General features: G+C 31.8%; 1 protein-coding gene across 2 annotated transcripts in view; it reads left to right on the plus strand.

The window, feature by feature from the left end:
• HDAC9 (histone deacetylase 9) overlaps positions 1 to 14,914 on the plus strand; it is a 950,572-nt gene that overhangs the window by 482,093 nt on the left and 453,565 nt on the right. For both annotated transcript variants that reach the window (XM_049785709.1, XM_049785708.1), the window contains exons 5-6: positions 10 to 136; positions 2,531 to 2,652. In XM_049785709.1, coding sequence (XP_049641666.1) covers positions 10 to 136; positions 2,531 to 2,652 — 249 coding nt within the window. The remainder of the gene's footprint in view (positions 1 to 9; positions 137 to 2,530; positions 2,653 to 14,914) is intronic.

Raw genomic sequence — 14,914 nt, forward strand, 5'->3', positions numbered from 1 at the left:
CGTGTTTAGGGGCAGTGGCAAGTACAGAAGTAAAGCAGAAGCTTCAAGAATTCCTGTTGAGTAAATCAGCAACAAAAGACACTCCAACTAATGGAAAAAATCATTCCGTGAGCCGCCATCCCAAGCTCTGGTACACGTATGTTCAGTGTTTGGCTATTTTCCTTCCCAGTGTTGTATCCTAATGAACATGGGTTCAATGGGCAGCTCACCTGGCCACATATCTGGGTGTGCCCTTCTACAATTTTAGATAAGTTCCCTGCAATCTTCAAGGATCAGTTTCCTTCTCTGTCAAAGAGGAATGGAATAGCAGTCTCACTAAGGCTGCTGGGAAGGTATTGTGAAACAGTGAACTGTTTAATAAGGTTCACTATTTCTCTCGAGGAAAGGGGAGTATATAGATTCTTTGGTGGCTGAATAACTCACAAATATGTAATGGGACATAGATATTTTTCTATGTTCACATTTTTCTCTTCTCAGCTTGTATGTATCATTACAATCATTTCTGAACCATCTGCATATTCATATTTTACTTTACTTGGCTTGATTGAAAAGGGAGACCAAAGCTGTGTAAATGACTCTATTATTTCCTCTCTTTTTTAAAAAGAAAACAAGGGAGGAGAGGAAAAGGAGATAAACAACAAAATAAATCTAAGCCTTCCATGATAACTTTACCCTGGCTTACTTCACCTTATGTTTTTACATTAGCACAACTGAGGAGATTAACTTCTGATACGTAAGCTATGCATAAGCCATAAATAGTAATGTTAATGGAATCAGGTTTCCTGAGTTCAGTAATGACAAACTATGCAATGCATGGTTCTTTATGTAAAAATATGATGGCTCTAGAATTTTAAAAATCAAAAGATGATAGAATATAGACCCTGTATGTGCAAGTTTCTGAGATCTATCCCTGCCACTACCTACCCTTCCTTTGCACTCATTGGAGTGAATCACTACAGGTCCACTCCAACTCAGCATCACTGGAAATAGCCCTTTTAATACAAAAAATTAGGGAAGAATATAGGAAATTCACATTTTGGCAATGGATTAATAACAGTTTCCTTTCTTTACATTTTTAAATTCTCCTTTCTGAGTGATTATTGGTTTTGCATGTACATTTTTTAATCCTTCACATCATCATAGACTAGGCAGTAAATACTTGAATCCCTGTATGAAAAATGTATGTGGTGCAGAATTTATTGTACTTATAGTTCTGTTTTGCAAGTGTCTGTTTTTCTTCAGCTTCCTATGCAGAACATTTTTTGAATAGTTATTTTTGTTCTAAATAATTTTTCTCAGGCATGTCAGTTGATTTGAGAAACTAATACCAAATGAAAATTTTCAAATGTTTTTAAGTACTTCGGGGTGCTTGTGTCACAACTGGCAGTGCTCAGGGATTAGTCCTGGCTCTGCACTTAAGCAATAGATCCTGGCAGGCTCAGGAGACTATATAAGAGGCCAAAGATTAAACCAGGGTCTGCCCCAATTGGCAATGTGCTAGGCAAAGGCCCTATCACTATGCCATCACTCCAGCCCCATATGCATTTTAAATAATATTTTATTGCCTAATGCTATAAATATGTTTTATAATTGACTTATGGTCTTTCAAAGCTAAAATGCGTTTTAAGAAGAGACAAAACCCTTAGTAAAAAACAACACACAAACAACTTACCAGATAAAAATGTTTTAGCTGTTCCCTTGGGTATGGCTCTCAAATGTTACTTAGCAATCCGTTTTTTACTGCCTTGAACTTCAGGAGGGTCCAATTCCAGACAATTGTAAATTATTAATTTATATAATCGAATTTTAATACCCTTTTTCCAGAAATAGCCAGGTGAAATATTTTAAACCAATTGATTTATAGGAAAGTATGTCTAAAATAAATATTGCTTAATAGAATAATCATATGGTTATTATATTCATGTCTTATCTACTATTTCCTTCTTCATAAAATGATAGGTGTTAGATGCACTATAGAGTCTATATTTGGTACAATAAATTATTCTATAATAGCAAGTTTCTTCTCACTGTGTTAATGAGGAAAAGTTAGCTATTTCTACATTCAATTTTATACTGAAATAACTAGCTCTTCAGTCATATACTTTGTAACAGCTATCAAAATCAGGATGCCCAAGGTAGATAACACGATACTGTATGGATCAATGAAAAGCCACTCTCATGTACTGTCATGTTCAACTGAGGCCTTCTGGTGTCTTTACTTTCATCTGTTTCACTTAGCTGTTCTATGTGGTTGACTCAAATTAATTCAGATAATAGCTTATCTACTAATATGGTTGTCAAGCACATATTTCCCTGATCATCTCAGCTGAATTTGTGTTTTTGGTAATTTCTCTATTGTGGTAAGCAGAATTTCACTCGATGGTGGCCAATTGAGATTATTGTTTGTACCTGCAAAAGAGAAAACACAAACACATCTGGGACACATAGCAACATGTGAAACTAACTCTTTACTGACCAACATATAGTAGAAACTCCATCCTATATGGCCAACTGTCTTTTCCATTTCTAGGGCTGCCCACCACACATCTTTGGATCAAAGCTCTCCTCCCCTGAGTGGAACATCTCCATCTTACAAATACACTTTACCAGGAGCACAAGACGGAAAGGATGATTTCCCCCTTCGAAAAACTGGTAAGTTGATTGAAGAGAAGGTTCCATTTATTCTTCTTTAACATACCTATGGTTTTTCCCCCTTGCCTCTGTGTGAAAAATCAAAGAATATGAACCAAAGTCTTTACAACTTTTCCACAACTATACTGAGCAAACATGCCTATGTGCAATAAATATAGGCATATGAACACAAACCCTCATTTCTACATGAGTTTTCATTTAATTTAAAAGTTTGTCATGTTTGAGTTTGGCACAACTTTCTGGTTTGCAGTGAAGAAATAGAAAGTTGATTTCTCATGCAATTTAAATCTTCCCCATTAATGGGACTTCAGTACTGTCTATTTTTTTCTGTCTTCATTTGTCTATTTTTTTCTGTCTAATCTTGACCATTTACTATAAAACTGGGACTATAAACTTCCCTTTCCTCACACATTTAAAAACATTTATTATGTCAGTCGGAAATAGATAAGACACAGGCTCCTTTCAGAGTGACTTGCCTAATGTCTCAAATTACAGGAATACTCTGGGTGAAGTTTTGTAGCTAATATTATCTCATGTAATAGAATTGAGGTTAAAATTTACTTAGAGAAACTAAGACAATGATGCTTCCATTTTGACTATACAACCTGAATTTGTTTTTCCAGCTTTTTCTCCTAATTTACTAATATGCATTTTAATGTGTTATAGACACATGTATTTGATAAATTTATGAAATCCTTAGCTAGGTATAAGTTAAATAGCACTGATACATGTTTTGTTCTAAAACTCATAGTGTTTTAAGCAATAAATTTAAACATATTTTAGCTCCACAATCAGCCTGTGAAGATATTTAGAAAAATAACTAGAGAGAGAGTTCAGCAGGTAAGGCATTTGCCTTGTAATCAGCCAACCTGAATTCAATCCCCAGTATCCCATCTGGTCCCTCAAGCAATACCATAATGAGAGCAAAGTCAGGGGTAAACCATGAACACAGCCATGTGTGTCCCAAACCAGAACAAACAAAAATAATTAATAGGTCCATTAGATCTTATTTTGGTCTACTTTAAGTAGACCTTTGTAATATGTATATGCAGTCTATGGAGTGGAAATTATTTTAAAAAATCATATTCATTATAGTTCATGATATCCATTCTCATTAAAAAGGATAAGCCTTCATGTTATTTTGAAACCTGGAGTAAGTGTCCTTTATGAAAATTTAACCAATGTGAACATTAGGTTTAGAATGTGGAGACTTGGATCCACAGACTTGAAATTTCTTTGCACCAATGGCTTCTGTAGCCTCTATTGAAGGAGATTATGTGAATGTTGCCCCAGGCCTCAGGGCAGTTACTGGCATTCAAGAGCCCAAAAAGTCACTAAAAGAAAAGAAAACACAAGTCTCCTATGGCAAGGGGATACTGATGAATGATATAGTTACATTCATAAAAAAAAAATGAAAAAGAAGAAGACTTTCACCCTGCTGTGCACACAGCCTTTGAATATATTCTTACCACTGGAAGACTGAAAACTGACTGCAGAACTAACACTAGCTTTGAAAGAAGTGGCATTGGGAATTTGAAAGCATCCAGAAAGAAAATCTAATCTTTTCAATACTTAGGAACTGGTACTAAAATCCTGTAAATTTTTCTTCCACTGTTTCCATGAGAACACCTTTGGCTTTTTTTCTTTTGTGAAGAATGAGTAGTTAAGTAGTAAAGCTGTCAATTTGTTCTTGTAGAAATTCTTAATATGCAGCAAAATCCATAAAGAAATCAAACTCAAGATATAACAAAATTAATTGAAATATACACATTTATAAGGGACTTTTTAATGTGCCCATTTGACTCCAGTAAGAAGATAAAGCCTTCTATTGAGTTATATTTTTTCATTATTTCAAGTTTTTCGCTTCATGCTGAAGATATGTGAAAACTAACATTTTCAAAATGATCTTAATAAAACTCTTGAGCCTCTTTTAACACTATACTCTGTAAGGGTTTTATATATTAGTTTCCCACTATCTGTTTGAATAAAGCAGATCGAATTAAATGTAGTTGTTTTCTCCATTTTATCTGAAAATTTGAGATATACTTCATTAATTATAAAAAAGATACCATTCATAACTGGAATTCCTTCTACTTTTAAATTATATATTAAAGCATTACAGGCTCTAATTATTCAAATTATATTGTATATTTCCATTTCACTCAGAAAATGTAGTCATATTTGCTAAAAAGAGGAACATTGTAAATCAATTTTTGTATCAGCAGATACTGATATTTAAAAAGATAATGATTGAGGACAGTTTTTAAGATAGTTTCTGCATTAACTTTAAAAAGATACATAATAACCGCATTAGCTGTAGTGATTGATCATATGATGTAAATACCAGAACTATAATGAGTCTATCTCTTCTTTGGGAATGCTTATCACTTTTGGGCCTACTGAAATTTCATTAGAGTAAATTTAATAATATTTCAAAAGGTTGTTAAATAAGAGGGTTTTATCTTTTGATTTACATGTAATGATAAATCTTATATCTTTTTCCCATAGATCAGTAGTGAATTGCTAATATCAATTAGCAAGATTTAAAAGAATAAAGATGGAATTAGAGTAAGAAATGTCCCAGTGACCTTAAAATGATTAAAGTGACCCAAGGGGTAGCCTTAAAGTAGTGAGCACAATTTGGAACCTTTCTTGACCTCTTAAGGTCCAGTTAGTCAGTACAATCTAGGAACAATTAACTATAGAATGCTCATTTGCCTGCAGAAATCTGACCTTGTCATGCAAAGTAGACCTTAATTTCATCCCCTTAATTCCTTAGGAAAGAATAATTGTTCTTAGAATATAAGCATTTTGGAAACATCACAATGATGTCATTAGTTATCTCTAAAGGCCCATTTCTAATTAACTATTTTTTTAGTATTGGGAATTAAGTTTTTCTTTTTCATAGTATCCAACATCTAAGAGCCATAGATAGTTTTGAATTGAGAAAGCAATAATTGCTTAAAAAAATTTTAAGATATAAGATGTGTATTGAAACTCACACATTCTCTTATCTTAGAATTACTCTCTTTAATAAATTTTGATTAATTATTAACACAAAGGTTTGGTGGTACTAAATTTTGGAGTATTTGAATGATTTTTATGATTTGGCAGCCAATGATAGCATGTCTATACCCTAGATTAATACACTCAGACTGATAAACACTCAAGTAGAGAAAGGAAGTTTTTGCGTCAAGATCATTTAAAGTAATAGCTCAGATTTCTCATAAGCAGACTGCTTATGCAGTTACTCACTTCAGAATAACTTGAATCACTTGAATTGTATAAGCAAACAGTGAGGATGGGTATTTATTTCATAAAATGCAATAATAAAAAATACTAGAGATTTTATACTCCCATGATAATATAGGGGTCTTACCCAGTGAACTTTGCCTTTCTTTGACTGTTATAATCTCTTCATTTAACATTAATAAACCTAATGAGCTATTTACTAGATTAATTTATTTTTTATTTTTTTAAATTAATATCTTTATTTAAACATCTTGATTACAAATACGATTGTAGTTGGGTTTCAGTCATGTAAAGAATGTCCCCCCTTCACCAGTACAACATTCCTATCACCAATGTCCCAAATTAATCTCTTAAAGAGAATACACGGAGTCTGGGTTGGTCTAGTAAGACTGTTCCAGACTCATTGAAATATTTATTTTAATGAAAACAATTGGCTAAACTGAGACTCAAAGATGGAATAGTTCCAAATATCTGGATTTATAAGACAAATATCACTTTCTATAGAGTAACATTTTGAAATAAACCATGAGATATTTTTCTGAAGATGGAAATCAGAAGTTATATTGTGTGAGTTGAAGAATTGGTCAGATTATGATATAATATTCCATGATTAATCTGTAGATTTTAAAAAGTGTTTTAATATTTCAAGCTCTCTTTTACTCAATCTCTAATTTTCTCTTTCTCATAACATACAAACATATTATTTGTACACAAAAATATACACAAACATGTTTTTGCTTAGCTTGAAGATAGTACTTAAGTTGATAAAAATATTCCCTAAAATATCTTATTCTAGATGACAAAACTGGAGCCGTTCTACATATGCTAATACTCTATCTTTTTTCTATTATTTTGATTATTCTTGTTTGATATTATTAAAATATGCATACTAATAAATTGTTTTCTAAGAATGAAAAAGTAGGGAACCACAATAACAAAGGCTTTGATTTTTCTTACTAGTTTGAAAATTAGATAATTAATAATGAAAATTTGCTTAACCTCTTTATTCAATCTATTCATCTAGTAAAAACAGTTTTAATGATTATATTCTATTCTTATAGTTATCTTGCAGATTTTATTAAAATAATGCAAGCAATGATCCCTTGATAGTAATTTTAGGAGCAGTATTTCCCATGATCTTTACATTTCTAGTTTCTACATTTCTAAGGAGAATTTGAGTTTCTTTCAACAGGACAAATTTTATATCTTGCTATTGCAGAGTGTTCTTTTTTTTTTAAGGTTTTGTTTTCTGCAATATTATTGGCAAATACATGAATTGAAATAAAGTGATATGCATTTTGCCTTTACTTTTTAATTTTTGGGGGGTCACACCTGGCAGTGCTTAGGGTTCACTTTTGGTTTTGTTCTCAGAGATCAGTCCTGGTAGTTAGTGCTTGGGATTTAAACCTGGGTTGGGTTTCATACAAAGCAACAACCATATCCATTTCATTTGGTCCCTCACAATTTTCCTTTAAGCTAATTGCAAGAATGTTATTTGTTGAAGTTGAAATCAGAAGACTGCAATTGGCTTTTAAAACTATAAAATTACTTATGCAATATTTACACCCAGTTTTTCAACTTTGATTTATAAATTAATATTTAAGAATGTCAGAATTACTAATTATAACTTTAAAAATGAAGATCCATGATTGAATCTCTTCTGTGACTGAATATTACTAATAAATTCATGTAGGGGCCGGAGAGATAGCATGGAGATAAGGTGTTTGCCTTGCATGCAGAAGGACGGTGGTTCAGATCCTGGCATTTCATATGGTTCCCCGTGCCTGCCAGGGGCAATATTTGAGTGTAGAGCCAGGAGTAACCCCTGAGCAGTGCTGGGTGTGACCCCCCAAAAAATTTTAAAAAATAAAAAATAAATAAATTCATGTAATAAACAAACATAGAATGAACTGAAATTATTTTTAAATTATTTTAAATTGTATACTTTGAAGGATTTTATTGCTTTATCCCCAACTATTTTGTCTAGTGAATCACAACATTATTTTTTTTTTTTGGAAGGTCAACCCGGCAGTACTCTGGTATTACTCCTGGCTCTATGCTCAGAAATCGCCCCTGGCAGGCACGGGGGACCATATGGGGTGCTGGGATTCAAACCTCCAGGCTATCTCTCTGACTCCCACAATATTAATTTTATATTTCCTTTTATAAGTGGATCTTTCATTTAAAGCCCATCAATAGTGTACTGAATTTTGTTTTTATGGAAATATATTTGATAATATATACTACTTCAGAATATATATGTACATATATGTTTATCATAAAATATACTGCTGAAGTCTAATACTCTAAGACTTAGAAATTTATATGTACATTTATAGATATGCTCAGGAGACCATATGGTGCACAAAGGGATCAAACTTGGTCTGTCCTAGGCTAGTGCCAGCAAGGTAGACACCTTACCACTTGTGCCACTGCTCGGACCCTTGTTAGTTAAGATATATTGTTATGAACTAATATACCTATAACAAAATTTTATAACATATATACATAACCATATACATATGTATCCTGTATACGTATGAAAATACATACTACATAAGGTCTAAACTACTCTGCAAGCAAGACTTGAAAATTATAGGGAATTTTTATTTCTGTTTTCTTATTGTTCCTATAATTTCAAATTCTTTGTATAAATAATTCAAATTCATAATGTAAATTTTGGGAGAATGGCATGTCTGGCTCTGTACTCAGGGATCATTCCTAGGGGTGCTCAGAGAACCATGTGGGATGCCAGGGACCAATCTCAGTTCAGTTGTGTGTAAGGCAAATTTCTTACCAGCTGTACATACTATCATTTGGGTCCTGGAAGGAATATCACACTTAAAAGTCATATAAAGCATAATAGAATTCAGTGTTCCAAATAATTTTTATTACACATTTAGATTTTTAAGTTAGACTAAAAGAACAAAATAGTTTCAGAAATCAATAAACAAGAAACTTGATTTCTCTAATTGTCTTAGTAGTATGCAAGCTAACTTGCAAGAACTAAGAACAGTATCAGCTGAGAATTGTGTGATAAGTTATCAACTTTAAAAATCTAATTCAGGTTAGCTGTAGGGAATTAAATGTGAGAAAGCTACTATAGATTAAACAGACAAAACATGGAAATAAATTTTATTTGTTTTCTGGACAAAAAGAAAAATATGATCATATTTTTGAACAGTGAGTAGCCAATAGGATGCCTTAGAGATTTGAAATTAAACATGTCAAGTAATAGAAAAAATTGTTTTGCAAGATTATTGTAAGAAATAATGATAGTGTGCAGTAGTATCCAGAAGAGTGTCTACACTTAAAAAGTTCTGCTTGTAACAGAGATTCAGCACATAGAGTGAAAATGAATAATTCAGAAAATTATTTGACATTACTGCAAAGAAATGTTTGTAGTAGCCAATGGAATAATTGTATGCAAATGGTTCTTTTTCTTCTTCTATTTTTTTTAGTAGTACTAGGGTTTGAATATAAGGCCTCATAATTGCAAAACAAGTACTTTACTGCTGAATTACTTCCTTGGACCTTAATTTTAAACATTGCAATGGCAAAGGAAAGCTTGAACTTCATTTAATCCTATTACTAATGTATGACCTTCATGAATTTGCATCTTGAAGTTCTCTATTAAGTGAAAGACTTGGACTGAATGATTCCAAGATTGTGTAGAAGTGTAAAAAAAGAAACATATCTATTTTCATATAGAAATGGATCATTTTAAATGGCAAAGATTTGACGAAAATTAGAAAAAGACCAGACATTTTAGATAAGTTTGAAAGAGAAATTGGCAAAAAAATATTAACTGACTTTAAAAGCAATTAGCATCTGTTGCATAATCAAAATTAAACAATAACTCAACTTTGAAAATTCATAATAATCAAGCTTGAGTCCTGGGAATGTATGTATTTATATCATTATATACATGGGAATATATATATATATAAAGACATATCTATAAAACTAAATGCTATTATACAATAAATAATGGAATATTAGCAATTTTAATTTTATCCACAGAGCAACTGAGTTACTGTGAATGAAAATTTTCTTCATGGCAAATAAATTTGGAAAAAATTACTATTTTAAAATATTTACTATTTTTAAAACCTGCTTTGTATTTAAGGCAGTGCATAATATCAGTTTATCGGGCATGTTGCATTTTTTTTTCAATCTAGTGGCCTTAATTTATTTTCCAGAATTATTTTTTTTTTATTACTCATTACTTTTTTTTTTTTTTTGGTTTTTGAGTCACACCCGGCAGCGCTCAGGAGTTACTCCTAGCTCTATGTTCTGAAAACTCCCCTGGCAGGCACAGGGGACATATGGGAGGCCGGGATTCGAACCACTGTCCTGCATGAAAGGCAAACGCCTTACCTTCATGCTATCTCTCCGGCCCCTACTCATTACTTTTTATTAGCTTATATTTATTTCAGTATTTAAAGGATTTCTTCATTTTTATCCCTAGTTCATATGCAAAATAAACTTGTCATTTTTCATAAATATATCATTGTGATATTATTCTTATCTGTAATTCCACATCACTGTATATTTTGCTATAAAAATAGGGAATAATATAATTATTGGATATCGTATTCAGTAATGGTGAGTTTATCTTTTTCTTTCCAATTGAATGGTAATAATATCCTTGAAGAGGCCACTTTTATTATATTTTCATTTCTGACCATCTATATTGTGCTGGGCCTATCTGTTCATGTTAAAAGTGAGTAAAAAGGAATTTTTGCTAATAAGGTAAACTTCTAGTTCACAGTATTGATAATGACACATGTAAAAAAAGATACAGATTCCAGACCAGTTGATTTAAATTAATATTATTTAGCATTGGAAGATCTCAGTTCTTGAGGAAAATATCTCTTAATTCTAAATATGAATAATTGTTCCATTTTTATAGTGAAATCAAATAGCAAACTATCTGAAAAAATACAGATAAAAATTAGAGGATAAAATGTCAGTATCTATGATGAGATTTATTTATTTTAATTGTATCTTACATATTTTAAATCAATTCTAGAGAGGAAATTCTCAAGATTATTTTATTAGTCTGCTACAGTACAATAAATGTGATTCTTTGAAAATAGCATATCAGAGCTGATGAAACAGATATCCTTTGGGGGCAGAGAAGTAGTGCAGTTTACTTTCCTGTAATTTCTGAAAATAGAACCAGGAGTGCCACTGAGCACTGTTAAGAGTTACCTTTGGGTATTCCCCCTCCCAAGAATATTATTTGATGATATAAAAGTCAATTTATGTTTTAAAATAATATATTTAAGCACCATGATTAAAAACATATATATAGTTGGGTTTCAGTTATAAAAAGAACACCCCCCCCTTCACCAGTGCAACCTTCCCACTATCAATGCCCACCAAATCCCTCCATTCCCACCCCTACCTGTATTTGACACAGGCATTCTATTTCTCTTACTCATTATCAATGTCATGATAGTTCTTGGTGTAGTTATTTCTCTAAATAAACTCACCACTCTTTGTGGTAAGATTCATACTGTGGGCTGGACCTTCCAGCCCTCATCTCTATTGTCTCAGAGTATTATTACCATAATGTCTTTTTTTTTAAACCCATAGATGAGTGAGAATATTCTGTGTCTGTATCACTCCTTCTGATTTATTTTACTCATCATAATAGTTTCCATGTCCATCCATATATAGGAAAATGTCATGACCTCCTTTCTTCTGATGACTGCATAGCATTCCATTGTGTATATGTACCACAGTGTCTTTAGCCACTCATCTGTTGTTGGTCATATGAGTTTTTTCCAGATTCAAGCTATTGTAAATAGTGCTGCAATAAATATAGGTGTGCAGAATGCATTTTTGTATTGTGTTTTTGTGTTCCTAGTGTATATACCTTTTTATATAATTACATGAAATTTTGAACTGAAATATGATTAGTATGCCTGAGGAGATCAATTTTGTTGACACATTTTAGTTTCTAAGTTTAAATATTCATGTGTACCTTATGAATGTCACATATGACAGCACAGGTGTAGAATAAATTGGCACATATGTGGAATATGGGTCAGTTGAGAATCCCTTCAGTGCACAAAGCCTTTATCACTATCAATCCCTGTAAACTTTCCTGAGTTTAGAGATAGCCTTCAAAGCAGTATAAATCATGTAACCTAAGGAATATACAAAGTGCTGAGAATAATTCCATTATTTTTTTGGCCACATCTGGTGACACTCAGGAGTTAATCTTGGCTATGCGCTCAGAAATTGCTCTTGGCTTGGAGGACTATATGGGACACCAGGTGATCAAAATGCGGTCAGTCCTAGGCTACACTGGCAAGGCAGATGCCTTACGGTCCACACCACCACTCAGGCCCATATTTCATATTTTTAAAACTTATTTTTAATTCATTTATTTGGCTTTTTTGACACACCTGGTGATCTTTGGGAGCTATTCCTGGATCTGTGCTAAAAAATGACCACAATAGATGCCATGGGCCTCCTTTTGAGTATGGTTGCAGATATATTAAATTTTTTACAATTCAGTTTCTTTAATTTCCCACTTGTTATCTGTATTTTTCAATATAAATACCACTACCTTCATAATAATTAAATCTATGTATTGGCAAGATTTGTATTTTATTTTGCGACCTACACAGCATGGAATACCCATAAGAAAATGTATATCTTGTAATATATTATTATCCATAACTGCTCTTTACTGTTACATTTATCTTAGTTAAAATGCCAGCAATATAGTAGATTTTTATAGTACCTCACTTTTTGAAACATTACAGGTGATTATGCTAGAGTATCATTTTTAATTATCTTATCTATATTTCTGACATTATCACAACAACTCTTAAAATACATACATATTACTTTCTACTCATTTTCTAGAGAAGAGAACTGTCACAAAATTTAAGAAATTTTCTCCAGTTGTCATTTTGTTTATATTAGTGTTAAGTGCCATTCCAGGTTGGAAAACAGTTTTTCTTCAGGATTTTGTTTTTCATCCCCTATTGTTTTATAGGGAAATAAATGGCATATACTATAATTCAAAAAGGCAGTTTTGTTCAAATTAAAGTGCCACACTGATCTAGTCTCATAAAAGTAGTGAATGGTAATAATTTAGAATATACCATTTGTAATTTAGATCCCATACAATGATGTGCATTGTTCAAAATATTTTAGAAATTGTTTGAGTTTTATTTTTGGTAATCTTTCTATTACTCCAACTACTACAGACAATTTACATTCAGAGCAAATTATTGAAAACCATAATTTGAAAACCACAAAGTATTCTTTCTGCATCTAAATAGTTAAACATTCTTTAAATAAAGTATTCCAGAAACATGTTAAGTTGGATCTTACAAATAAGTTTGCCACAAACATAACTGAATTATTATCAGTAGAAGAATTCTGTGACATTGCAAATGAAGATTATTTTCATGTTATATTACTTTGCAGCTTCTATGTAGGAAAATATTAATATTAAAATTAATATAATCCAAACAAAGAATTCCAAGGAATAAGTAAAACTTATGCATATATAAGAACACCAGCCATATTTAAGTTATATATCTAAATATTCTGTGTAGAAACTATTACATTTTTCTAAGACAGTATTTAAGTTATATTTAAAAATTATATCTACATTGTATATTTTGCATGCAATAACTTACATGTAGTATACATATACTTTTGCTTCTACGAAAATACATAAAATCTTCAATTTCTTAAAACACTGTTTTTTAAAATACACATTTTTTGATTTATGTCTCCATATACAGTAATTTTCCTTTAGATTTTTACAGATGCTAATTTCAGCATTTATTTAATACTTAATATTTCTATTGTTGCTATACAATCTGTATACATTTTACTTCAATTACCAGAATCTAGTAATCTGGTTTAGGCTTTTATTTTAAATTAATTTATTTTGGTTTCAGGACCACATCCCGTGATGCTCAGGGTTTACTCCTGGCTCTGTACTCAGAAATTACACCTGGGAGGCTCACAGGACCCTACGGGATGCTAAGAATGAGAGTGAATGAATGGGTCAGTCATATGCAAGGCAAATGCCCGATCCATTGTGCTATCACTCAGACCTCTTCAAGCTATATACTTAGCTTTTATAAATATTTTTTATTTTGTATATTTCACTTTTAGATTTCTAGATTTTGCTGTTTGTAAAGTACAGGGGAATACATATTGTCAATGTTATATAAATAAATGATATTGAAACATTGCAATTGTGTTAGTACCCAATATATAAAATAATTTGATATTTTTGAATATCAAGTATGGATGTCTAATATTATTTTAAATAATTAAACAGCGCTATTGTGATCTTGTAATATGAATCTCTCCTATTAAACATGGGGGTATTATTTAGAGTATCTTTTCAGTAGACATTCTAGAAGTTCACTTTTGACTTGCTTTTTATTTCTCTTATACAGAATACCAGTAATACTTTTTCATTCAAATTATATAAAACCTACTTTATTTTTTTTAAATATATCTAGTTAAGCAACATGACTACAAGCATATTTGTAGTTTGGTTTTAGTTTCTAAAAACAAAACAAAATACGTCCCCTCTTTACCAGTGCAGCGTTTCTACTACCAATGCCATCCATCTTCCTCCTTCCCCATCCCCTGCTTGACTTCAAGACAAGCTTTCTCTTTCTTTCACTTACTATCATTGTCATGATAGTTGTCAGTGTAGTTATTTCTCTAACTGAACTCACCACTCTTTGTGGCAAGCTTCATATGACGGGCAGGTCCTTCCAGCCTTCATCTCTATTCTCTCTGGGTATTAGTGCAGTAATGTCTTTTAAATTTTCTTAAAACTCATAGTTGAGTGAAAATATTCTGTGACTATCTTCCTCCCTCTGACTTATTTCACTAAGCATAATAGTTTCCATGGCCATCCATGTATAAGAAAATTTCATTAGTTTATTTTTTTTTCTGATGGCTGCGTAGTATTCCATTGTGTATATGTACCACAGCTTCTTTAGTC

The sequence above is a fragment of the Suncus etruscus genome, chromosome 13, assembly GCF_024139225.1.
Source record: "Suncus etruscus isolate mSunEtr1 chromosome 13, mSunEtr1.pri.cur, whole genome shotgun sequence".
NCBI classification, from domain to species: Eukaryota; Metazoa; Chordata; class Mammalia; order Eulipotyphla; family Soricidae; genus Suncus; species Suncus etruscus.